The sequence below is a fragment of the Bactrocera oleae genome, chromosome 6, assembly GCF_042242935.1.
Source record: "Bactrocera oleae isolate idBacOlea1 chromosome 6, idBacOlea1, whole genome shotgun sequence".
Taxonomy (NCBI): domain Eukaryota; kingdom Metazoa; phylum Arthropoda; class Insecta; order Diptera; family Tephritidae; genus Bactrocera; species Bactrocera oleae.
Window position 1 is genome coordinate 67219960 of NC_091540.1, and position 27185 is coordinate 67247144.

At 34.4% G+C, this 27185-nt stretch overlaps 3 protein-coding genes across 4 annotated transcripts; 2 read left to right on the top strand and 1 right to left on the bottom strand.

Moving 5' to 3' along the window:
* The first annotated feature begins 496 nt into the window (after positions 1-496).
* Positions 497-16111, top strand: LOC106623937 (SEC14-like protein 2). Its single transcript, XM_036364513.2, has 8 exons — positions 497-1668; positions 12432-12501; positions 12569-12612; positions 13920-14037; positions 14137-14427; positions 14510-14709; positions 15217-15526; positions 15599-16111. The coding sequence occupies exons 1-8, from the start codon at positions 1618-1620 to the stop codon at positions 15742-15744; spliced, it is 1230 nt and encodes a 409-aa protein (XP_036220406.2). The 5' UTR covers positions 497-1617; the 3' UTR covers positions 15745-16111.
* A 947-nt stretch (positions 16112-17058) lies between these two features.
* On the bottom strand, positions 17059-24105 carry MED14 (mediator complex subunit 14). 2 transcript variants are annotated; one of them, XM_036364255.2, is made up of 16 exons: positions 24022-24105; positions 23535-23874; positions 23294-23426; positions 22934-23233; positions 22741-22873; positions 22181-22684; positions 21898-22105; positions 21660-21819; positions 21337-21595; positions 20985-21250; positions 20591-20909; positions 19629-19933; positions 19364-19555; positions 18058-19299; positions 17722-17991; positions 17059-17652 (listed from the first exon to the last, which is right to left on the bottom strand). In XM_036364255.2, the coding sequence occupies exons 2-16, from the start codon at positions 23699-23701 to the stop codon at positions 17509-17511; spliced, it is 4602 nt and encodes a 1533-aa protein (XP_036220148.1). In that variant the 5' UTR covers positions 23702-23874; positions 24022-24105; the 3' UTR covers positions 17059-17508. The 2 variants fall into 2 exon arrangements, with proteins under 2 accessions (XP_036220148.1, XP_069967894.1); XM_070111793.1 differs by having other exon boundaries at positions 23535-24086.
* Positions 24106-24399: 294 nt separating this feature from the next.
* LOC106623939 (phosphatidylserine lipase ABHD16A) lies at positions 24400-27148 on the top strand. Its single transcript, XM_014243576.3, has 10 exons — positions 24400-24634; positions 24698-24751; positions 24872-25185; positions 25247-25407; positions 25468-25626; positions 25706-25968; positions 26026-26207; positions 26279-26421; positions 26522-26646; positions 26709-27148. Exons 1-10 carry the CDS (start codon positions 24575-24577, stop codon positions 26817-26819), a joined length of 1572 nt encoding a protein of 523 aa, XP_014099051.3. The 5' UTR covers positions 24400-24574; the 3' UTR covers positions 26820-27148.
* The last annotated feature ends 37 nt before the right edge of the window (positions 27149-27185 follow it).

Consider the following 27185-nt stretch of genomic DNA (forward strand, 5'->3'; position numbering starts at 1 on the left):
AACGGGATCTTAATATATGTGTATAAGGCGTGGTAGTAAAGTGCATATGTTGCCAACTTTACATTAATGCGGTCTCGAAAAAAAACACCGTTTAAACTTAACGCTTCGACACAACTGCAATTTGGAAAGAGAAACTTTTATTTGTTGCTATTTTCTACCAATTGAATAATATTTTTAGGACCCTAAAGTGTACTTTAAGCCAAATTTTTTTTTCCTTTATTGATATTTTTAATATAAATTACATATTTCAATAAAAATTACATATAGTTTAGAGCATTTTGCTTTATTGTAGATTGATATTTTTTCTATGGTTTTCTGTGTTATACTATTATATACTTACACTTATTTTTATTTATATCTGATATTTATAGTAGTAATAAATTACCATATTAATCACTAAAAAAATTCCTACAGTGCCTAAACATTTGGGACCAACCACCGTGTCCGATAAGACTCGCGCTCGCGCATTTCACGGCAACTCAGCTGTAGTTAGTCAACAAACCAACAGTCAACAGCCAACAGCCAACAACCAAGAGACAAGAGACAATTTCACTATAAACTATATGCTTGTCAGCATTTAGCATAGACTTTTTATATACCGATGCATAGCCGAGTTCCGCATTAGTTACTAAAGACGCGCGTAGCCAAACGAGTTCTGGAGTTGTAACACAAACTTGAGAATATAAATTGTTAAACATTATTTGACGAAGCGAGTGGAAGTTTATACGGAAAGAAATACAATTCAGTAAACGAAAGCGAAACTCAAAATTCGAAAACAAAAGTGAAGAAGATGCTGAGACAATTTGACGCGTAAAATCGTGTGTGTGGTAAAGTTATTACAGAGACCGTTGCATTTAATGACAATAACAGAGCAGACACGAAATTACGGTAAATTACCCATTGCTTCCGCAGCATAATAAAGCAAAATTACCAGAAACTGAGGGAAAATTGGCTTTGCTCGCAAAACAATTGCGCATTTTTAAGATACTTACATGGATACATAAGTACTTAACAAAAAAGTCTACAGACCTTTATTACATATGCATACTATGTGACAAAGTGAAACCTAAATTTGGCAATTCAACGAAAAAGCCCAATGACAAACAAAGAAAAATAAATAAAAAAATAAAATTTAAAAAAATCACGCGACGAGAATTGCGAAGCGCAATATCTCTAAGAAGTACCTGTATAAAATGCAAAATAAATTAATAAAAATACAAAAATAACAAAAGCTAACTAGAATAAACATACGTACATACTTCAATAGTGCTAAACAACCAAAACAACCAGAAAGAAAAAGCAGCACAATTTCATAGTACGTGAGCGTTGAGCAACCCGCCAATGACCGGCTAAACAAAAAGAATCTCATTTCAACCAGTTTGATCATTTAGCTTTTTGCGCTCCAAGAGTCAAGTGCATGCGCTTAGAGAACAACACGCTTACCAGTTACATACTTACATATTTACAAAACGTAGAGACATTTGTTATTAAAATTTTTACACGCCACTTACGGGTCAAAAACTAAAGTACCTACGAATATCTACGTACTTACATAAACACATACTTAAATAGAACTGTGATTACTACAAGTACCATATAGGAGACAGTACAATCACCATGCCCGACATGCCAAATATTAACGATGCACAGGAAACTGCCTTGAAGCAGGTGAGTAAATCGATTGATTGCTTAACATTATTAAGCGTTAGTAAACGCAAATATAGATTTATAAGCGTATTTATGTATGTGATTGTCGAATGAGATTGTACTTGTAAAACACATTAAACTACTGTGGGTTCGTATGAACAATTTGCGCGTTCAATGTTGTCTTAAACACTTGTTGAGTAAATAATAATAAATAATATACATATATGTATAGACCATGTAGGGAAATCGGAGGTTACAGATTGGTGATTAATTTTTACTATTGGTGTTTGAAATTGCGATTATATTACTCCTACTTAGGGGTATAGACTGAAGACATTTATAGACTTATTAGGTAGATAAGGTTATTATTTCAATCGAAACGGAGACAAATCGTAGGATTGGATTCGAAATTGAATTATACTTATTTTCTTCAAAATATATAATACTAGGTCGCCAGGTCGTGTTGTAAACAAATAGGGCAAAAGCTAAATATAAATTTACTTCACAGAACGCGAGTTTTGGAAAAGAATTTCCATAATTATTGATTGTCGTAACGATGTTAGGTTTTCCATGAACTAATGTCAATGTATACCGAAAATAAATGTCAAATACATATGTTTACTTTGACAGCTATCCCTCTAGGACTAGTTTCATCACTCTAATAAGTTCAAATAAAGCTTGTAAATAATATTTAATAAATAATATTACAATAATTAATTAATCAACTAACTGGCAATATAAATAAATTTAAAGAATAATAAATTAATTAATTCCTATAAGTCAGCTAAACAAATGTACATTTCCATACACTTCAAGTGTCATTGATTTTATTGCAAATACTCGCATGGCATGTTGCATGCATAACAATTTGAATTATTCATTATTTTTTAATTGTTTTCCTTTCATCTATTTTCTATTTCATTAATTAATATATACATGAATATGTTTGCGTTTATATGCACGCCATTAGCATTTTGGCGCCCGTCTGTCCAGTTTGGAGAATTATGCAACACTCGTTCTAAATTCTAAAAAAAAACAAATATTTATTAGATTTAAAAAAAATGTATGCTTAAGAATTAAACTAGTTTTTGCAGTCAATTAAGAAAAACATTTTAATTCCAATAGTTGCTTGCTTGTTGACAGTTCCTTCCTACTTCTTCAAATACATTAATAACCATCAACAAGTGGTTCACCTTGAAAAGTGAGGAAAGTTTCACACAACTTCCATCATAATGGTTAAATGCTTGTATAACTTTTGCCTTTATTATAAAATAAAGATAATTCATTTACATAATTTAGGAATATGCATGCGTACCTTAAGAAAAATATATGAAGAAAACAATAAAATATTATTCAAGTTGAACAGCGTTTAAAAAAGGTACTCCACTGCTGCAGTGATTCTTCGGCACATACTCCGTGGTTGAAACCTAAAAAAAATTCTCTACTTGAATTGACAAAATGACAAAAGGCAGAGTTATTTAAAAAAGTTGAGCTTTACCTATAATTAGGCCTGCAAAATTCGATTTTTTATTATATTAAACAATTTTTAGGTCATTGTATGGAGAACTATGATGATCAGTTCATTTGTCTCATCATTATTTTAATACTCCCGAAATATTTTTTACCTAAGCGAGTGATATTTACTTACCAAATTACAAGAACAAAGGGACTTGTAGTACCGTCATTAAATATAATAACTTTTTATAAGGACATAATGCTTTTCTCTGCTATAACAGACATGTTAGAGTAATGTCACATAGAAACACTAGCCAAGTTAACTTTATAAAACACATTTAAGTAAATAAATGTTAACCCTAAGTGTGCCAACATGCATCTTTCATTAACTCATGAAATTAAATGTTGTTTTATGCACATAAGTATATGTACATACCACTGGACCCTTAGCAATTTTACAACTATTACATATTTCTTAAAACAGTTGAATGGGTTTTTCAACATTTTAGCACGACATAAGTAAACACTTAACCTCTCGTATGTAAAATGTTGTACCGTATTGTCGCAAAACATTTTGTCACACATATGTATGTGAATAGAATTTAAAAAACGGACCACGGATAATACAATTACACCCACAAAAACATATTAGAGGGAGTCATAAAACTAAGCTCTCGATTTATGGGTTCCAATGAACCTTACATATTATATTTACATTAGGGTGTCCGTTACTGCCCATGTTAATTTTATTTTTTACAAACGCTCCTGGAAGTTTCAGTTTTTGATCGAAAAATAAGGATCTAACGTTAACACGTTCTTAATTTTTGATTTGAAACGTGCCTAAATTCAATTTCTTTTTCCATGTATTTAACATGGGATTTTTTGATAATTTTCAATAAGTTTTTTATCGCCAAAACAAATAAACCTACAACTTAAAAAACATGATATTTTATACATTTGATGTATGACTTGAAATGCATATAACATTTATAGATGTTTTTAAAGAAAAAATCACTAAGATATATTTTGCGGAGTTTTTAGTTTTTTCAAAGTAGATTGAATTGCTTAATGAGAAAGATCACAAAATCCATGGAAAAAGAAATATCATTTAGGCAGGATTTAAATTGAAAACATTGCTGGTTTAGGTTGGATATTTATTTTTTGCACATAAAAGTTATATTTCAAAAGGCGTTTTCAAAAAAAAATTAAACTTCTGAAATAACAGAACATCCTAATATATAATATATACATAATAGATAGACATTTTGATTTGTTTTCACTTTTCGAAGCTTTTAAATATATTGATTTTTGAATTGGAAAAATCTCCCGGAGGTATTGTTTTTAAGAAATCTTATGCTTTAAAATAATCAGCGATGCGAAATAAAATATATCATCCGAAATAGTTAAAAAATTATGGTATTTTAAATGAAAACAGATTTTTTACGTATTTTTTTATATTTGAAACTTTGAATGCTCACCGTCATCTTCTAAAATAAAACTAAAAATCCTGCCAGGACTACAGATCTTTTTCTTTGCATATAGTTTAGTTTTAACCCATAAACCAACAAGAAAGATAGTGTCAATAATTAACATATATACAATACTTAAGATAGTTCCAGTGATTTTTAAATTAACAGCCAGAAAAGTGCCTTAGTTCAAAGTACATGCATAGGCAAGTACTTAAAAAATTTACTTATGAATATTTATTTTAAAAATCAAACACTTGCCATTTAGAGAAATAATTGGTCGTATTGTACTTAAGAGCAAAAAAACGTAGATACATACTCTAACTATAGTCACGACGAATAATTGATGTGTAGAATGCAAATGCCAATGAGTATACTTCAATCAGCTCATAAAGATATACAGGTACAAGCCATTTTGCGATGTCAAAGGTTGTAATTTCTATCAGAGTTTTTCTGGGATGCGTAATACAATTTGTACTGGCATGAGACTTTTTGACAGTTCTTTGACACTTGACGCGACAATTTAGGAATGAATGTTGGTATTATCCGGATAGGCTTTCATTGTGGCATTAGTTGATGAAATTTTGCCGATCAATCAACAAGCAACCTTCGTCCGATGCTATAACAAACTGATATGTCTTGGAAGAGAACTCTTTAGTAATGCTAGCAAACACATGCTTAGAATAATGCTAATTTCAAAACTAAAATGGTAGGTAATCATGTGAAATTAGAGTGGCTTGGCTGCTCTATATTATGGAATTGTACTGGTCAACGCTACAGAAATTGTACAACTGAGTAGAACATATTTTTTAAAAATAGTATAGTTTTAGTGTTTTTTTTGTTTTTTTGGTAAATGAAAAATATCTTGCTCAATTATCTCATATATTTTTGTGCCACTTACGCTTCGACATATATTTGTTCAATCACCTTCTGCAACATTTCGTATAGCTTGTCTAGCAAATAGAGAGTACTGCAGTGGAATTACTTGTGGTTATTTTGTGGAAGCTTTTTCAGGTCAGAAATAAAAACGACAAATCAGCATATTATACAATATATTCATACTAATTTGTATATATGCATATTATTTTAACATAATATTGCAAGTGAAAGTTAATACACAAGAGTTTTTTTTTTCATTTAATAACATAATGATATTAACAAAGAATAATTAGATAAAAAGAGCTTTAAGACGTATTACTAACTTCACGCATGAAATTGCATTTTCTATACCAATATAAATTAATAAAACAGTTAATACAAAGTCGAACGCTCTTAAATAAAAAAGAATAATCGAAAAGCTGACTCATGATTACAGCATTTAATGTGGTTTCAACAGAAAATGCTACGGACAACTGGTTTAATCACTATGTAATTTATATTACATTACCGCATGCACAATTTAAATACTCGTTCTTTTTCTGTATGTATAACTGTTATCAATCATCTTTTTTAGATTTGAGGTTTTTTATAAACACTAAAAGCAACAATTAAATTAATATTGTTTAATACATATTTAATTACTTTTTTACTTTCATATATATATATACAAAGATGTAAAACTACATTTACACATTTTTATATACATACTCGTATATACAAGTACATATGTTAGATATAACAAAAATAAAAAGCAAATAAAACTTTTATGTTCTGCACTCGGTTTGCTCTTTTGCCCAGTTGCTCTTGAAGCGAGCATGAATGTGCTTAATATCGCTTAAATTGACGTTTACGGTGCGCATTCAATTTTTTCCAAGTCCAACCAGTTTTCTAAGTAGATTTCCTTAACTTGGTAGTGCGTCTGGTATTTTTTTTATCTTTTTTTCTGCGCTTTGAGAATAAATCTTGGTGTGATATTTGTATTTTTTTCAAGTTTGCAATTAAGTTAGTAGCCCAGGGTTTAACTAACTAAATTAATTGTACCGTTTAGTTTCTTATAATATTTTGTTGAAATTGAAGTTCAATGCCGTTTTGCATGTCAATGCTAAATATTATTACCTTGCCGCATATTTCAAGCCATTCTAATTAAAATATTTGTCTGTTTGTTGAGTAATAATATATGTTCAAGTATAGTAATAAATCTGAACGCATTTCTAACGCTGGAATTAGTGGTTATGTCCTACTTTCTGTATTGAAGTAAACTGTCGACAAACGGTTTTTTGAAATGTGCAACTTATGAATACTTTGATGATATTGCAAGATTTTGACTAGTCTAGCCTCCATCCGCTTATTCGAATATCGGAACCGTTTGGGTAAACCTTTAAAATGAATATTGAATGAAATAATTCTTTATGTGAATCAGAAAAATTATTTTTGCCACCTGAATTTTACTTTCATCTGACATTTGAATGTATGAAATCCCTACACTATATGTAATAAAATTGCTAAAATATTTATTAAAGCTAGGGATATCCGCAGATCCTAGTATCCCCATTCCCTTATAGATGCGTTTACCGCTGATCAGAATAGTATGGCCATTCGGTTAATATTCGTTAATGTAGTTAATCCAATAACCAGACTTGAAAAGATTAAGTTAACATTATTTTATTCGTAACACTAGTTTCACAATTTAGCAAGATAGGCACGATTTCAAAACCTACTTTTGCAAAGTATGACATATACCATGATATATATAAAATACATAATTGATATATGAAACTTTCAAGTCGAATTAAGTTTACTTAATACGGAAGAAAGATCATTTATGTTCATAAAGAACATAACTTGATTTTAAACGATCAGCTTGTATGACAACTATATGCTATAGCGGGCCGATCTGAACAATTTGTTTAGAGATTATAGCGTTGCCTTTGGCAATAAGAACAAATAAATAACATAAATGTGATTTTAATCGGTCATCAAAAAGGTCAAACTTTACGATAAAGTTGTGAGTTGCTAGATTGCAACACTAAGGTTACCAAATCCCGAAATATAAAAGACAACCTACGTATAATCGATTTTAAAGACGAGGTGAGTCCATTTTGCCATGCTCGCCTGTGTTCCAACCCATTGACTGTATATACGCGTCCATACGGACTAGCAAGCTGATATTGCAAGATCGTTATGTGACCTTTCGTGGGCTAGAGGCAAATATAGGCATTAGTGGGACCAGCATGCATTCAATATTACATGAACGTTTGACTGTAAAAATATTTGCTTACGTTGAATACCACAAAATTTGTCAGTCACTAGAACAACGCAAAAAAGTAAATTCTGAGTGGTATACAACCATTTGTTTGCCAATTATCTTTCAAATAATCAGAAAAACCAACTGCCGAAGACGGATCAGTCTGTACAACAGTGCGAGCTCTCACACTCGACTGAAACAACTGCATTTTGGAGCACTCAAAACATCGGTTTGATGAGGCATACACCGTATAGTGCTGACTTGGCACCGAATGACTTCTTTTTATTCCCGTACCGAAAAAATAAGCTAAGGGGTCCACGTTTTATGACACCTGAAGAGAGGGCTCATGTGTTCAGAACGCATGTTTTGGGGATACATCAATCAGAGTGGCAAAAGTGGTTTGACAATTGGCTCATACAAAAGTGTATAGCTCTTAATGGAGAATATTTTCAAACACAATAAAGCGATTTTCCATGATTAGTGTTTGTTTTTGTACACTAGTCCCGAAATATAAAAAGCAACCCTCATATTATATATATGTATACTTTATAGGATCGCCGACGCCTCTTTCAGGATGTTACAAACTTCGTGGCAAACTTAATTTACCCTGTTGATAGTATACTCGTAAAAACAAAATGCTTTTACTCAAAACGATTATATCAATAGCTTGTAAGACTAGCTAACTTTCGATTCATGCCGAACTTTGCCTTTCTTATTTGCAATAAAGTAAATCAGTGTCAGTATTTAACAATAAAAATGCTGATATACTCTTTTTGCGTAAAACAAAGCAATTATCAAGCTTTCATATACATATAAACATATAGGTATATATGTATAAGTGTGCATATATATATTTTTATGCCTATTACATTCTTACTTAATTAAGGCAGTCACCATGTACAAAGTGCAGGTATAAATGTCATTTAAATATTAGATTAATATAGAGTTTTTCGCAAGTTTATATTTGCTACAGTGTAGAACCACAAGATAGAATCACTTACCAGAAAATTATTGAAATATCGAAAGGCTTCCTTGATAAGCAACATCCATTACCTTTAATGGCTAAATTGTGTAAGATATTCGAGATGTGAGATTAGAACCTGTAAGATAGAGATGATATTGCGACATGCAACGTCATAGTAAACGAAATGTCAAACTTTTATAGTAATTGAAGCAAATAATTATCCTCCTTTCCTTCATGACATCACGAACAAATGTACTGCACGTTTAAACGCACTCTTCGTCGCTTAATGGGACGAAAACATCGACATCTCAATTTCTATCATTATTTATACTATGCGAAATTAATATAACACACCTGCTAGAACCCTAAATAGTGAGAGTGGAGGACAATTTTCACTGAGTAATGTACCCCTCCTTTTAGCATTGTGTAGTCCATTTTCGAAATTGTTAGTGAATTGTCCTCTAGCATTAGTTTTAAAATGAGCTGAAGATTTAGCTAACATCTCCGTTAGCATTTTTTACTACTCGCCATGTATTCTCCAACAAGTGGGTTTTAATTATCGTAGGGGATACCAAGATATTTAGAAACGAGCTCCACACCTGCCAATCTGCGTTTTAGCCAGACACAGTACATTTGCCGTATTAACTACAGATATAAACATTATTACAGGATAAACATTATTTTAGTATCACCTAAACTGTTTCATGATATTTAAGAGTAAATTCATTATATCCTATTTATGTTAGTTTGCTATATCCTACATAGTTGCTATGCTTTTACAATTATTCTAAGCTTCGTATCCAGGTTCCACGTATCGGCAGAGCTCACATCTTATTGACTAGACAAAAAAATGTAGAAACTATGTTTAAGCCACCAAAACAGAACAGGTATAAATAGACAAGAAAATTAAATAACATGATATGTACGTATATATGTATTGTATATATGTATATGTACATATGTATATGCTACAAAGATACATGACTTCAATAACATTCCATAGACCATTGTATTAATTGGTCGCTTGCGGGCATCGTTGAAACACGAAAGAATTTTTTTTGTTTTTTTTTTATTGTTAAGGTTTTCAATATTAGGGTAAGAACTATTATTTTGGCCCTAATTATATATGGTACATATACATGTATATGTGACAACGATATGTGATTAGAATTTCCAAGCAAATCACGACGAATCCCACGTAAATTATATAATAACTCGTAAATAAAATTTATATGAAATTAAAAGTGATTATAAATATGTTTTTACAATTAATATAGACGTATATGTAATTCATATGTACATATACGTAAGCTTATTGCTAGATATACATATATTCTTAATGTGTACATACATACATAATTTCTTAGAACTTAAATTGATTCGATTCATTAGTCACCGCTTTCATATTTATTGTTTATATTTAAATAATGCTGATTATCGAACGATTTCGATACGATTGCTTACACTCGTGGTTAGCTTCCCTATAAGAACAGAGGCAGTGATTTGGCCGGTAATATAACAGTCACAGCTGTAAAAAGTTTGTCAGCGCGCAAAACAGAGTTTCTATCATTTTCTTAAGAGCCTTGTGCAAAAACTGATGTAAACAAACGCATAGATATTCGAAATTGATTCACTATATATCTATACTTCTCACTCTCTTGCCTTTTCCTAAGTCATGCTGATCATAAATCCATCAAAGCTGAAAATTGTCAGTTATGACTGAAAAGCTATCACAAGTGAAAAATTCTTTTGCACAGTATATAATACAATTTTTATTTCTATAATAAATTCAAAACTTTTAATTAAATAAGTTATAATAATATATATTAACATAAAAAAGGAGTACAGCAAAAATATAAATAATTAATAAATTCTGAAAGTAAATTTTCACTTGATTCCATACTTGCTCCTCTCAAAAGCTCTGCTGTACGTGTTTCTCCAGTTCGTGGATATTTCGAAATTTAATAACGTCTAAATAAAAAAGAAACTTAACTAAAAATATAATTTTATTTGAAACTTAATAACTTACGTATATTATATTTGAAAACTCCTGCCGTTATTTATTTATTTTTTAACACAAAAAACGCATCTTCTCGAAACTTCTATTCTAATGTTCTTTTGCTGTTTCTTTTCGACGTTTACATAATTTGCTTTTGGAAAAATAGTAAACATTGACAGTCATTTGACTGTCAGTGGTGACGGTATTAAAGAATACAGCTATTTAAATCGTTCATATGTAAAACTATAGAAAGCAATATAAATCGAGAGGGTACCTTTTTACAATAACAGTGACAGCCAATTGCCGGGTAAATTGACTGTCAGTACTGACACAACAAGTGTGAGTGTATTGGTAAACCCATCAGCAGTTTCTTGTAGGGTTACTTCGGCGCTCCAACATACGCGCATGCGTATGTCGATTTAATCACAGTGGGCAAGTCCACACTAACTGTGATGCGTACGTTTCGGTCAAAATAATGATTAAGTAAAATTTATGCAGAAACCTGAATCCAACAAAGCAATCGTATCGCGGTGCAAGCACAAAGCGAAATCGAATTGAAGGTCGGTACTTCTTTAAACAAAAAAAAAATTAAATATAAGTTTTATTCACAAAATCTAAAATTTGTTTAGCGGAACTTAAATAACTTAGCGCTGATTACCGGCTTTTAGCAGCTACTATTCAATTCATAACGCTTCAATGTCAGGTGGGACAAAGAGCAAAATAATATGCGCGGGCAAAAGGGTGCGAAGGGATCAGTAACTTTTACAATAAAACAGTTAGATTTTATATTCATCGGTGTTCAATTAGTCGTCAAAATACTTATGGCTTAGTTAGAGCTTCGTGAAATTTTAGAAAGGTAACGCTGCTTCGTTAAATGCACATATCCGAATGACCTACAAAAATCATAATATATTGTAAAAGAGCACAAAAAAGAATTCAATAAAATGCTTATATACAACTAACTAGGAAGGATCGCAACTCTCTTCTAATATTTATAATTTTTTTTTGTTATTTATTTATATTATAATTAATTGAGAATGGAGATCAAACTCCATTTCCTGCTTTTAATAATGGCATATTTCAAAATTGCGAAGATTTATGAAAGCGATAAAGTTTCAAAAATATGTACAATCGAGTTCCGGATAATGGGAACGAGGTTGAAGTTGAGCCTCACCGTATTTTGTAACTGAGCGCTCCGATCGATTTAAATTGTATGCTTCTCCTGATCCTGTAAACTGATCTTATAACTTCGGATCTATGTTTCTGAATACCAGCAAGGCCTGGAAAATATCACATCAAAGAAAGAAGAGCAGTGTCAATAAACTCATGTTCGCCTGTTTGACAACAACCTAGTCACTGAGTTTTGGAATGTGTGAAAGAAATTAGATGTACAAGCGATAATCATATTGGAGGTCTATAAATTGAGCTCCCGACAACTAAGTATCGAGAACTGTGTACGATCCCAGGTGGCTCAATTATATTAAAAAAAAGTCCATATGAAGATGGTAGCTGGGTCTTATAGAACTTAAAGCAATAGTAATAATTATCAAAACTTGTTCACAGTTTTCAAGGAAACACTAGATCAAATGTATTGTACTTGAAGTTGGTTCCTAAATTTTGAAGTAGAGAACACAGAAAATGAAGAACAAAATATAATTTTTTAGTTAATTAAAATTCAAAAAAAATTTGGTTTATAAAATATAATCCCAATCCTATCTTAAATTGTAGTTTTACATATATCAACAGAATTAAAACACGTTTCAAATATGTTTACAGTTCCGCAAAAGTGTTTCCGACGTGATCAATGAAACCCATGATGATTATTTTCTTCTACGTTGGCTACGAGGTATGTATGGCATAAATGATCAAATTAATTTTATTAAAGTATTTATTTACTTTTTACTTTTATGAAGCACGAAAATGGAATCCAGAGGCTGCTGAGGAAATGTTGCGGGCGGTAAGTTATATCTATAGAAAAGAATATATATTAGATAGGACTTTGACAATTCCACTAAACTTATATTTCTATTTGTGGTGTGGTTATTGATGTTATGTTATAAATGGAAAATCCCTAAGATAGTTTTCGAACCCATGGCCAGGCAAAAAGTGATTACGCGCATAACATATATAATAAGTATATTAGGGTGGAGCGAAAAAAAAATACTTTTTTTTGCTTAGCCTAAGGGTAAAATTTGTAGATTATAAAAAACGAACATTTTTGGACAAAACAAAAATTGTTTAACATCTAGAGGGGACCCACTCAGTTTTAAAGTAAAATTTCGAGTTAAAATTTTTATTTCGTAACAAATTTTTGATAAGTGTTCTAGAAGCTGAGGAGAGTCCTCTTTCTGGCCAATTTAAAGTTATCAAATTAAAAAAAAAATGTTTGTAGTCATTATTGGAGTTTAAAAAACAGTCTTAAACAACAAAATGCTTTCCTTAAGCGTTAAAATAAATTTTGTCAAAAATAGTCACATTTGGTAATATTTATATAAATGTAAAGAGTTTAAGCCAAAAATAATTTTTTCTTGTCCAAAAAAAACCACCCTAATGTATATATGTATTTTCCGAAAGTAGTTGAAATTCGGCGTGCAATATGGAACCTCTAGTTTATATTTGATTTGAAAAAGCGGCTTGTTATCTTTTATCTGTCTTTTCTTTTGTAATTGGCTAAATAAAATAATTTTAAGATCCACCATAAATCGGACAGTGTCGGATCGTATAATGGAGAACAGGTCTAGGCAATAAAAAGCTTGATCAAACATTGATGATCTGTTCCTAGATAGACGGTACTTCATACAAAAGTTAAAATATTAAGAAAAATATATACTCGGGTTAAAACAAGCTTTTTACTAAGTTTATGGAACAGCATCAAATAAGCTGCGGATATTGGATTCGCATTGGATCTTTATTGAAGTCATATGTGGCATTTTATGGCGCTATCTAACGAGACGGTTTGCTCAATATACACTTCGATCTGTTTGGAGCATAACAATCACTTCAAAAATAACAAAGTATTACAAAATTTACATAAGTGCTACCCTATACTCATAAGCAATTTAATAAAGAAAACCGAAATAAATTTGAGTGTCATCAGACAACTTAAAATATAACCGAGTATGCACAGAAACACCGAGAATTTTTCGATTAAAAACAAAAATCAAAATTCCAGTGAAATTCGAATATTTGCAATATATAAGCCATCTCACGTCACCAATTTAATTGCAAAGAAATTAGAATCCGTTTATTTTTTGGTTTTCACAGAGCCTGAAGACCCGCGCTATGTGGAATGTAGACAACTTGGAGAAGTGGGATGTGCCTCGCGCTCTCAGAGAATATATGCCACACGGACTGATTGGCTATGACAATGAAGGTTCGCCAAGTGAGTAACAACTTTCTGCCATGAGTTGAGGGTTTAGAATAAATCCACAGTTGACTTTTAATATGTATGTACGTTTTCTTTGTTTTGTTTTACTTCCAGTTATTGTCTGCCCATTCTATAATTTTGACATTTGGGGCATGCTACACTGCGTCACACGCTTCGACTTCCAACGCTACTTGGTGCTGCTGTTGGAGCGTTTTATGCAAGCTGGCTATGAACAGAGCAAAACACATGGTCCACAGGCACGTCAGCTAGTTGTCTTCTTCGACATGGCCAACTTCAATTTGAAGCAGTATGCGTGGCGTCCGGGCGCCGAGTGTGTTTTATCCACCGTAAAACAATACGAAAGCAACTATCCGGAATTGCTGAAAATGTGCTACATAATCAATGGTGAGGAAGACCCAATACTGCCACAAATATAATTATTTTATAACTGTATATACACATATATTCTTCCAATTGTATTTCACAGCACCCAAACTGTTCTCTGTTGCTTTCAATTTCGTCAAAAGGTTCCTGGACGAGTACACAATGAGTAAAATAAAAATCTTCAAGACCGGCTCAGATAAGTGGAAGGAACCACTGTTCTCCCATGTCGATCCAAATATATTTCCCAAATGCTTTGGTGGCAATTATGTCGATGAGAATGGTGATCCAGAATGCAAATCGAAGGTTGGTGAATTAAAAATGCGATCTCATATATAACCTCCACAAGCCAACAAAGTTTAACATCGCAAAACAATCTGGATAGATATAAGATAATACATCTAGTACAATAGTATCTAACAAAGTGTTCAGCGTGAAGAAGCAATTTGATTCCGTCATGTCTCTTTGTCCGTCCGTCTGTTAGACTAATTCAACTAACTTGCGGTTCCACTATATAAACAGGGTTAGATCGCGGAAATAATATCTCCTTACCAAATAACTTCAGATCAATTCCGATAATGAGAAAGCGGCTATCTCATTTACTCTTTTCTTAAGAAAGATGATGTGGAAGTAAATCACCTCATGAAATTCTAACCATTGGAGTATGGTATCGCCTACTTCTCAAATTAACTTGGTTAATTCTTTATAAAATTGAAACTTTCAACAAACATCAAGACCATTAAGCTTCTCCTGACCAAGTCTCTTATAATTAAATGGTTTTAATCTAAACATTTTACTTTTCACTACTTTCAGATTATTTGGGGTGGAAAAATTCCGCAAGACATGTTTGTCGAGCAAGGTAATGAAGACAACGATAAGGACTATACCGAGACCACAATAAATAAGGGTAACAAGCTAAAACTGGATTTTTATGTGGATGAAAAGAAGCAAGAGAACTTAGTGCTATCATGGGATTTTCGCACCTTCGACTACGACATCAAATTCGGTATATACAGCATTGACAAGTCGTCTGGAGAAAAGCGTAGCGAAGTGGCGCTCGGCACTGTCTATTCCAATGAAATGGATGAAGTGGGCTTCATCTCAACGCGACCCAATACAACATGTAAGTGACTATGTCATTATTTTATGAAAAATAGACGCTTACACTCTCTCCCCATATGCATATCTCTTTAAGACACTGTGGTCTTCGACAACTCTCACAGCTACTTGCGCAGCAAACGTCTACGCTATAGTGTGAACCTAATATCGGACGTTGACGACATTACCGAGCTTTCGGCGCAAGTGCAACAAACCGATATTGTGGAAAAGAATGGCTCTTAAAGCGTCAGAGTTATTTTAGAAATGGAGTTGTGAGCGAACATTGAGATTGAAGAGTCGGCTGGGATATGATAAATCTAAGCTACCAAACCAAATATATGCAGACAGATTCCACGCACAGTATATCGAGTCATTTTCTAGTAATGTATCAAATATTCTAAGCCAAATAAGAGGGAAAAAAACAAAAAAAAAAAAAGAAAACAAAGATTCATAAACTAATGTTAAGAGAAAACTCTTTTTTTGCAATTATTATTGAATATAGTCAAAATATATAATAATAATACCATAAAACTGTTATGAGAAGTATGTATGTATGTATGTATATTGGAAAATCATGAATCAATAAAAATAAGCTTTATATATGATTATATTCATGGTGTTGTTGTAATTTCATTTGTGTTTGTCAGACCTGGAAGGAAACGTCGGAGTCCATATAAAATACCATATAACTATATATAAATGACCAGCATGACGAACTAAGTCGATTTAGCTATGCGCGTCCGTCTATACAGTGCGTTCAAAACACAACGCTTTCGTTTTCCAAAGTGGGGTTATTTTTTTGCTGAAAAGCATTCATAAACGTACAGCAACTCATTTTAATAAATGTTTGTCTTTTCCTAGCCAAACACGTCTCAAGAGTTTGAACAATATATATAATAGTTTACTCAAATATGTTTCTCTATAATGGTCAGACTAACTCTTTACAAACTCTTTTACAACTCTTATTTAAATATTTTGCAGTTTTTTAATATAGTCTATGTGGGACCTTTAGGATGCTGCGTTAGAAAGGTTGCTTCAAAACATTTCTTATACTGAGTACTTTTTTTTCTTTTTTCACGGCACGACGTGACAACAGTTTGCCGCGAATTGCTCGCGCAAAGGTAAAACGTCATTTTTTGAACGCACTGTATATACGTCAACTAAGATTCACTTCAAAAGAAAAGATCGTTTTTTTTTTATTTAGACAACAGGAATATTTTTTCCGTTGGATGCAAACCGTTAGCCGATTACGTTTTTAGATTTAGTTATATATATATGGTAGTTGGTATAAGAAATGCACCTGTGAAGTGTATTTTAGTTTCGGTGCTGCCGAAGTTAACGGTTGTTCTTGTTTGGTTTTCTTTACGCTGACAATAAGTTGCGTTCTCTTAATCTACAAGTATAATATATGGGTCATGTAAATTGGTAGTATCCGAAATTTTTAACGTTCACAAAACTATTCTTATCTAACCTCAAATTTAACAAGAAGTCATCTAATTGAGATTTTTTTTCTCAACAAAGTATTGAAACATTTTAAAACACAGTTATTTTGGTTTGTTTATATTACAATATCATTTTTATTTAGCACTTTATTTGTGTGTATGAAGAAAAAAACTGCAGTTATTTGCGGTAATTATAATATAATATATTCAGCAATCTTAATAAATATCATTTTTTCGTCAAATCATTAATGTAACTAATTTCCAAACATTTATATATATATATATATGTGTGTGTGTACATGTATCTTAATCTTTGTAACATGTGCTTGGTATAAATTGTCATTGTCCGCCGATTTGCAACACATTCATGCCTCAAAATATGTCCAAAATATAAAACAAAAACCATTAATGTTCTAAAGTTTCCGAGTTAAAGGCCGGTTAATTTATGTCCCATCTGTTTGTATAGTAAATAACGCGCGTTGTGTGTGAACTTTGCTTTTTAGTTGCCGCCAGCACTGCCAGCACAGTTGTTATTCTTGTTTACCGTGCGGCGTTTGCGCCTTCATCACTGCGGACCTTGATTTTGCGCCATTTGCGGGTAACCAGGACCGACTGGCGATGGACCCATCTGACCCATTTGCTGCATCGGCGAGTGCATCATCGGATTTGGACTGGAACCCACCACTTGACCCACCGGTGGTCCAATATTCTAGTGCAGAAAGATACACAGAGATTAGCATAAGATTGAATATGTCACAACTTGCAACTAAGCACTCACTTGATTTGGTGGCGGCACATCATTTGGCAGTTGCAGATTGGTTAGCAAATCCAAAACCGCCGGAAACAGCGAGCATTGTCCATGCTGAACGCTGAATTCGGTGAAGCGCCGTAACAATGCGCTGGCAGCATTCATTGCCGGTGACTGCACCTGCTCTCGCCGCTCAACCAATTGTGTAATATTCGAAGTTAGATCGTAAACCATTGGCAACAACAATGAAGGGCTGTCTTTCCACTCTTTACCCTTGTATGGTATGCGTGTGATTTGCAACTGGAAGGCAAACAAATCGATTTTGCAATTACGACAATAATTTGAAGCAAAAACCACAATACTTACAAAGAAGAGTATCTTTAACTTGCAGATATAGATGCCCGGCGTACCGATTGGGATTATGGCCGCCGACGGTGGCACGCGCATGCAAAATTGTAACGCCCACTTAAGCTGATCGCCCATTACCTCCGGTTTGAGGTCGAGTCGCATAATTTGCACGAAGTCTTTGAGCACTTGGCCCGGACAGCTCAATACGCGACAGAAGGCAGTCATAGCATTCGGACGATATGGTGGCGCCACCACACGCAAATCAAAGAACTGCTCCAGCACTAGCAAATCATCGGCGCTCAACTGGAATGGTTGCTTGCCATCCGGCGTGGGTGGTGTCGGCAAATGCTGCGCCTTCAAATGTAACGATTCCATGTGCATTTGATTTAGCATCACCTGGAATTGGAGGCCATCCACCTTGAAGAGTACCATGCCGGGCTCATTGGAATTGAGTGGCGTAATCGATTCATCACCTTGTATATGGCGCTGCAGCATGCGACGCATGAATACACAACCCAAAAAGCGTTCCAATGGACTAATTTCAGAACCAGTGATATCTTTGTTAGGATGCGGACTGGGCCGACAGAGTGTTTCCAATGCTTCGTGCGTGAGCACCGTCGGCACCGCACCGGCCCAGGAACGATTCGAGGGCACACGTGACATAGCCGAAGAGGTGCCTGTGTTGCCGCCAGAACTGCCGCTTGGTTTATGCTCCGGACTCTGGCCCGGACGTGGTGATGGCCGCGGCATGCTTGGTGAACCGGGCCAATTAGTGTTAGCCGGTGACATAGCGGTAAACGGTGAATCCTGATGTCCTTGCATATACAACGTATTCGGGCCGGGGCTATGTGCCATATGTGGACTTGGTTGTGGATTTAATGGTGATGATGGCATAAGACCGCCGGGTGAAGGATGTGGCATGTGATGTGCGGGTGGTGAAGTTAAATTGAAATTCGGATGATTTGGATTGTTCCCACCACCGGCGTTAGCGGATGGATGTGGACTAGCTGGCGTGTGTGGATTTGAGCTGGATGGTGGAGTATGTGGTGCGGGAAAACGTAAACCGCTGTCGCGTGGCGACTGTGGACCACGCATGCCACCACTTGTAAAAGGTGATGAACCACCGGCGCCAGCGCCAGACACACTGCCAGGACCGCAGTAGTTGTCCTCCATACCTAAAGGAGAGGGTGGATTATCATCTTCGCTTTGTGAACGACCACGGTAAACGGCGTTTTCATCGACATGTTTCAAGAGGAAACCCTAAAAAATTTTAAATACGCGTTTTCAAGTAATATATCATACAATATACCGTTAATGCACTCACTTTCAATCCTTGTATTGGTGTGAACTCATCTATCAAATTGCGATCGAAGCGTGAGTATGCGCCATCTCGAATCGATACTAAGCGACCGTTGCGCATGCGTATCTCCAGGCAGTAAATGGCTTGATATGTCAAACGTATGAGACACGGCGATTGCGGTAGTATGCAAAACGACAAGATAGGTACTTGCGGCCGCTGTCAATATGAAGCGAAGTATATACAATATAAATTTGTATTATTAATATAAAATTGTACGAAAAATACATACTGGTATGCCTAACAGTGGTATGATGGGCAGCTTAGAAATCGAACTTAACGGTGTATATGTTTCATGCAATATTTGCACGATTTGCGTAAGATTATGTTGACGATTCAAGTGCGAGGCTAACTGGTCGCGCATCATAGAATGTGCATTCACAGCAGATATGCCACCAACGTATATCAAACGAAAACCATTCGTTTGTGCGCACCAAGAAATGTTGCAAGTAACTTCCTTCTTCGGTCCATAGCCCAGCAAAACATTCATGTAATTATACGATTTTACACTAACCATATCCGCAAGGTTCAGACGCTCTAGAAGCATAAGAAAATAAAATTGTATTAAATACCAGAAAAAACGTTAACTTTAACAGCACCGAAGCTATAATATCCTCCCAGGTGTATTTCTTGTACAATAAAAGCGTATACCAATCTTTAACTTGATTTTGTTCGGTTGTTATTGTTGTAGCCGCAGAATTCTGCCGAGTTGACAGTTCTTGGCCGAATAAAAATCAGTCGGGTCTACGTAACCGAAACGGACCCGGATTTAAAAGCTGTCTATACAAAGACTTGAACAGTAATCTATGGTATGTCTAATTACGTGAAGATATCGTGTCAAATAAAGAGATTTTTCATACAAGGACTCGATTTTGATAAGTCAATTTGTATGGCAACTATATGCTGTAGTGGTCCGATCTGAACAATTTGCTGAGAGATTGTAGCGTTGCGTGGTACAATAACCTACGCAGAATTTCGTGAAGATATCGTGTCAAATGAAAAAGTTTTTCTTACAAGGACTCGATTTTGATCGGTCGGTTTGTATGAAAGCTGTATGCTATAGTATTCCGATAACGGCGATTTCGAAAAATAAACAGCTTCTAAGGGATGGAGTACAAAATTTCAGATCAATATCTCAAAAACTGAGTGACTACGTCGCGTATATACAAAAGGACAGACACTATAAGTACTCACTGTTTTTCACATGCTCGGCGAAATTAAAAACCAATGTGTAGAGATAAACAATCTTCGACCAGTCGCGCAATAAATCGTCAACGGTTTTCACGAAATCATGATTAGCCTGTTCGTATGTCAAATAAACGGTACGGCGATTGCCTTGCTCCTTTTGATGCGTGCTCTGTAGGGGTGTGCTGTAAAAGACGAACTCCACACCCCAATTGCGCATTTGATTCGATTTGTTCATTTGCGAACGTATCGATATCGAGAGCAAACGCTTCAATAGATCATTCATGATAGGTTTCTCCAGAACTGGCAATGACGAGCTGGTGGGATTCTGTTGCAAAAAAAAATAAAAAAATAAAAAATATGAGTACACATTTCGATTATAAAATATTGTGCTCAAAAATACCTTTTGATCTTGTGGCTGCTGACCAGGCATGGGTAGCGCGAGAATTTTCAGCACCAGCGACGCTGCATTCGCCTCTACTTGCAGGCCGCTATGCGGTATTTCGCGACGCGATAACTCCTGCGCTAAATTCAAGAACGGTATCTTTTCATCACACATTGCAATGACATGCGCCAGTTCGGGTATAAAGTAAGCTGGATAAATGGTCTTTTGCTGTTTGGCAGGCGGGCCGATTTCGCTGTTTGCTTTACGCTTATGTGGTGGCAATTCTATGCATGGAAGTTGGAAATGCACCAAGCCAATAAATACCATATACAGTGAATATATGAACTTCAAAAATGTAATTAGTAATTACCATCGACATCTGTTCCAGGTCCATGTGTGGCCACGAAGGTGTCGAATTCTATTAAACGCAATAATTTTGTATAAACCTTAGGCACCTCTGCGCTAACAGTGGGTGGATGTGGCGGCGGATTAGAACTGGAAACCAAACGTGAATTTTGCGCTTCCTCAGTGGTAACGTCGCCCTCAGTGGTCTGATATGCAACAAAGCCCAAATGAAAAGTGTATTCCATTTCGTTTGGCGTATTGGATTTCTCCTTTAGTTGAACTACCTATAAACACACGAAAATAAAGTGTAATTTTGAAGTTTTTAGGTATAACGACAGGGTCACTTGCAATTATAACATTAGGATGCCGATGCAGTTTAACATAAATTTTATGTCGGCCTGGTTGCATGAGCGGATTATCGGGCGGCGTAAGAAACGGTAATGTTTCCGTGGTAGCTGCCGGTAAATGTTGTAAAGTTTTTTCGCAACGACGATGAGTTATCCAAAATCTGCATAATCGAAGAGCAATGTTATATATTATTTATACGAAATGAAAACATTTAGACGAAGTGAATGTAAGTTTTTACCTCAACTCAGACATGATTTGCTGTAATTTACTTCGATCGCCATTCAAGCAAGCTTGCATTTCGGGCATGATTGGGCAGTCTAAATGTTTTGGCACGTGACATCTTAGCATACCAGTATGTGTGTCAATAGTTATATGCACTTGTTCAGCACGCAAGCATGGTGTCAGCACGGGCACGGTCAATATAGCTGGCGTTCCTTGTAAATTGACTATCGAAATATGATATTATTATAAATATATGTTTATTTTATAGATATTTCAAAATTTTTGGAAATTACACTCACAGTCGACATCTTTCAAAAATGATTGAAACTCCAATTTTAGATCATTGAGCCGTGAAACGGAACGTATATACACCGTATACACAATTAAACGCTCCATGGAGAGATGATCGGAACGTACTGCACGATCAGCCACCTCTGCCGACTCCTTTGCACCTAATGAGGGTACATGTACAACAGCAAGTGGTCTGCCGACTTCATTTGGATCCGATTGTACGGTTAAACGATAGCCCAACTCAGATTTTGAATCCTTACTGGTAAGTTCTCGCCAATACGATACCGTTATTTTTACACCAGGTACGTACTCCTCTACATTAATGTTGTCATCCAAACGTTCATAACTCAGCCGTAGAGTTTGTGTATAAAGTACTTCTAATTGCAGCGATTGACAAAAATAGTGCAGACAATTGTAAACCTCGCTAAGTGCATTTGGATTTTCTACCAAGCGTGCTTGAATAAGTTGATGAATATAATTTACTTGTAACTGGTGCACCAAAGCTTTGCCATCTAATAAATAATTATATAAGATATGTAAAATATTAAATTATAAAACTTCGTTATACCGCCAGTTTCTTTATCTTCAACAAGTATGTCTATATCCAAAAGTCGCCATGGTACATTGTTGCCATCACCCATGACTGTTAGCGAAACATTAAATTCGTGCTTTACTTCAAAGGTCACACGTCCATTTTTGATCTAATTCAAATAATTTCAACATATAAATGCATATTTAAATCCTTCAAAATTACTATTTACCTTAAATTCTCTCATTTGCGGTAACAACTTGCCGGTAACTAACCGATGTTGTATCACTTGATTAAGTCTCAAAAGCGTTTGTTTCTTTTCTGCTGGAGTTATCGGATCTGGTGGCACAATGCGTTCGCGAATACATGTGGGTAGGCGATTATATGTACCTGTAGTAAGTACCTCAACAGCCGCAGGGATATGGAAATTTGGCAGACGAGCACGTATTAGTGTCTCACGAGACATGCGTGCCAACATATCTGCTGTTTCTATAAAAAGCATATTTTGTTTGTCCAGGAAGCTCATGATATTCTGTCAATACGAAATACTATAAATAAAGAAATTGAAATGAAATGTTATTATTTTACTTACGGCAGATTTATCCACTTTCGAAACCGAATTCGCCCATTTGACCAAAGAAATAAGGCGTATAAATAGCTGGCGCGTACGTGCGGAGAAATTGTAAATTTCGATTTTTCGCTCCATGTCCGTTTTCCGCGGAAGCCTGCAAATGTTTATATAATTAGATACTAAAGATATATACTCGTATATGAAAGATATGAATAGGAAGACGCCATAAATGAAGATTTAACCCGTCATAAAATTTACTTACAATTCAGCAAGTACCGTGAGGTCATGATAAGTTCTTTGTATAATAAAATCAATTAGTACTGCAAGTGAAATTGTGTTCATACGTGGACCGCCCTCCTGACCGGAGGGTAGATAACCAGCCATCGGACCTTGAAATTTTCCCTCCAAGGGCTGGGGCGCCGGTGCCATATTGTATTTAAAATAATGTGCACAACTTTAGAATTGGCACTTTTCTTTATTACTTTATTCGCTTAATATATATTTATTTTTGTGAACTGAAAAAAATTATACTATGTATGTTATGTAGTAGGCATCATTAACTTTCCAAACGAATGATTTGGTTTCCTTTTGTCGGTACTTAACTAAAAAAAAATATATATATAAATATTCACTGCACTCAATATTCAAGAGAACATCAATATAAAGGTGTTGCTTTATTGTGTTTCACTGTTCTCATTAGTTATGTGCACTTTATTATTATCACGTCCTAGCTAATATTTTTTTTTTACAATATAATCACAGCAAATAATTGAAATTATTTTCACAAGACGCGACAAAAATTAATACGAGGCACGCTGAAATGTCATTTTACTACCTGTCAAAAAATTCACTTATTGTTGCCGGACTATTTTAATTATAATATAAATATGAGTTAGACCAAGTTCAGATGCGGAAAGTTTTTTGATGGCAACTGGTACTATGTGAGAGAGAGGCTGACGATGAAAGGGAAGAGCACCATGTTGCTTAAACATGCGTAAGCTATGGAGCACATCGCATACATATGTCAAAAATACACGTACTCTTGTAATGAATATATTAATTTATCTTTACCCTCAAATATTTGTTAAACTATAACAAACATTATTTTGGAATATTGACAACACTGAATCTACCAGCTGGATTTGTTACAAAATTTTTGGTATGTCATTTGCGCAAACAAATTAGGGAATACAATTTTTCCGATTTTGTTATTTTGAGTTCACTGAAATCATTTTGCCTTGCTAATTGTGCAATCAAACCGTGGTGTTGAAAAGTGAACTCTGACCTTGTATTTTTGTAGCAATGGGTTTTTTGAATTACGTTTTTGGCCCGAAATTGTATCAGGAGTATGGCTTGGATAAGGTATATCTATACATAGAGAAATTATCTATAGTTTTCTAAAACGTAAACATAATCTGATTTTAGAAACTTTACGAGCCCGGTGGCTTGGAGCGCCTTGGTGATCAAATAATATCCACGGTAAGTTTTCTCAGCCTTTCATGTATGGTAATTTCTTCAGGCATACATATTTTACCCAATATTAACTAGAGGTTATGTATGTATTTACATTTATATAGTATAATGACTTGTCAATTACAGCTTTCGTTAATGTGGAATATCAGTTATTACACTTCGCCGTTTATAGTGACTTTCTTGTATAAAAGAGGCTATTTGGTGGCAGACTCAATTTCGTCGTTCGCCAAGTTCTCTACCAGTATTGGTATTATTGTTGTTATAACACTATGTATCCGTGGTTTTGGTCGCACACAGTCCAAATCATATGTAAAAATGATTAAGGCAATTGAAATGTCCAAGCTATCTTCCTCCGATGAAGAAACAAAGCGTGCACTTCGAAAGTTCGATTTTGATTTCCGTTCATGGATGGTAAACTTCGATGCACGTAGTGTGCAAGGGTAAGAGCAGTGTTATTGAAACATACGAGTAGAAGCAAAATAATTGTAATATTCATTTCAGAGATGACAAGAAAAGACAATTGATATCTGCCAGTAGCCGCGACAGCCGACAATTAAGATTTGCCAATTTACCTTGCAAAATTGCAGCTTATTTTGCCATTCACACTTTTGGCATACGAATGATTTATCCAGGATACATTAAAATATTGCAAAACTATTTGAGTAAGTAATATTTTATAAAAAAAAGGAGACTTCATAAACAATTATTGTCCCTATTTGCAGATAGTTTTTTGATAGAAGGACGAGCAAAATTGGTTGAGGACCACAATGCCGTGAGGTACAAAGTGAAAACCGTAGATTTCAATGAGATCGATAGCATTTTTGTGGACAACCGTCAAAACGGTAGCACAAATGGCAATACCCTTGTAATTTGCTCCGAAGGTTTGTTCCTACTTTCATAATTTTCATATAAAAATTTAAAACTCTTTGTTATAATACTAATTTACTTAATTTTTAAAAGGAAATGCCGCGTACTATGAAATCGGTATAATGAGTACACCGCTCTCGCTAAAATATTCTGTATTAGGATGGAATCATCCTGGTTTTGCCGGTAGCACTGGTGCACCGTATCCTGAGCAGGACAAAAACGCTATTGATGCTGTTGTCCAATTAGCAATTCACCGTCTTGGCTTTGCTGTTGAAGACATCATTTTGTACGGTTGGAGTATTGGTGGTGTGAGCGCATTGTGGGCATCAAATCTATATCCCGATGTGAAAGGAGTGGTATGAATTATTCTATAATACAATTACTATGTGAAGTTCATGCTGACATTTATGTAGATTTTGGACGCAACATTCGATGATATATTGTACCTTGCTCAATCGCGTATGCCTGAGAGCCTATCGGGTATAGTCAGACTTGGTATACGTGAATATTGCAACTTAAATAATGTGGAATCTATACAAAATTATAATGGACCAATATCTCTTATACGCCGCACTGAGGATGAAATTATTTCAGAGTATGTAATTTTTAGTTGATAGCATTTATTTGCAGTTTAATATTCATTAATTACTATTTCAAATAATATAGAGATAATCGAATTGAGACAAATCGTGGCAACTACTTAGTTCTAACGCTACTAAAGTATCGTTATCCGCTAATTTTTAAAACTAGTCAGTTAACACGGATAAAGAAACTCATATCACGCCCTGTGGATCCGAAGAGCTTTTCATGTAATGTATTGTACTTATAAATAATAAAATTTATGATTACTGTTTGTGTTCGCGAAAGGAATTTCTGTAACAATAATATGCCATCATTGAAAATTTTTAGTAAACAACGATGATCTCTGCATGTCACGGCTCATAACGTATGCTTCCGATCAGGGTAAATCTTTTCCAATGCTAATCGGTGAGGATTATACAGAGGACACTCGCGACCAAATGGCTGATTTCTTAGTGAGTACTCGAAAAATTTATTGCTTTTTAATTAATACCAATTCTTGCTATTTTTGTTGCAGCTGAGGAAACATTTCCGTGACTACAAATCTACACATTGCACCCCATTACCCAAAGACCTCTTTGACATTCCTTGGGACATTCCCATTGAAAACGGTTTTGTTTTTACTTAATTCACTTTAAGCATGTGTGGTAGCCATGACTGAGGTTGAGCAAAATGCTTAATTGTACACAAAGCCGAAAAGTACTAAATATTCGTTGACCATTGCTAGTCTATAGATATGTTTTGGTTTTGTATACCATAAGTGTGAAGGCATTTAGTTTTTACTTTATCAATATAATTTCTATGAATAACAAAAATGTTTTTTTGGGGCGCTGTCATAATGAAATTTTAATAAAAATGTCAGTGTATACATATACTATATATAAAATAAATAATGTAAAAAAATTAAACCGAATTAAATGACAAAAACAAAAAAAAAATTGGTTCAAAACAGTTAAAGCGATATTCTATTTGCATCTGTATTTTGTTTTTTTTT

Excerpts from the sequence above, each read along its gene's own strand:
- MED14 (XM_036364255.2), bottom strand. The coding sequence starts at position 23,701 with ATGGCACCGGCGCCCCAGCCCTTGGAGGGAAAATTTCAAGGTCCGATG. Across the intron at positions 21,596-21,659 it reads GGCATCCTAATGTTATAATT|GTAGTTCAACTAAAGGAGAA; the intron begins GCAAGTGACCCT and ends GTGTGTTTATAG. Across the intron at positions 17,653-17,721 it reads ATGTGCCGCCACCAAATCAA|AATATTGGACCACCGGTGGG; the intron begins GTGAGTGCTTAG and ends TTTCTGCACTAG.
- LOC106623939 (XM_014243576.3), top strand. The coding sequence starts at position 24,575 with ATGGGTTTTTTGAATTACGTTTTTGGCCCGAAATTGTATCAGGAGTAT. Across the intron at positions 24,752-24,871 it reads GTGATCAAATAATATCCACG|CTTTCGTTAATGTGGAATAT; the intron begins GTAAGTTTTCTC and ends TGTCAATTACAG. Across the intron at positions 26,208-26,278 it reads GAGGATGAAATTATTTCAGA|AGATAATCGAATTGAGACAA; the intron begins GTATGTAATTTT and ends CAAATAATATAG.
- LOC106623937 (XM_036364513.2), top strand. The coding sequence starts at position 1,618 with ATGCCCGACATGCCAAATATTAACGATGCACAGGAAACTGCCTTGAAG. Across the intron at positions 14,038-14,136 it reads TGACAATGAAGGTTCGCCAA|TTATTGTCTGCCCATTCTAT; the intron begins GTGAGTAACAAC and ends TTTTACTTCCAG. Across the intron at positions 14,428-14,509 it reads AATGTGCTACATAATCAATG|CACCCAAACTGTTCTCTGTT; the intron begins GTGAGGAAGACC and ends TGTATTTCACAG.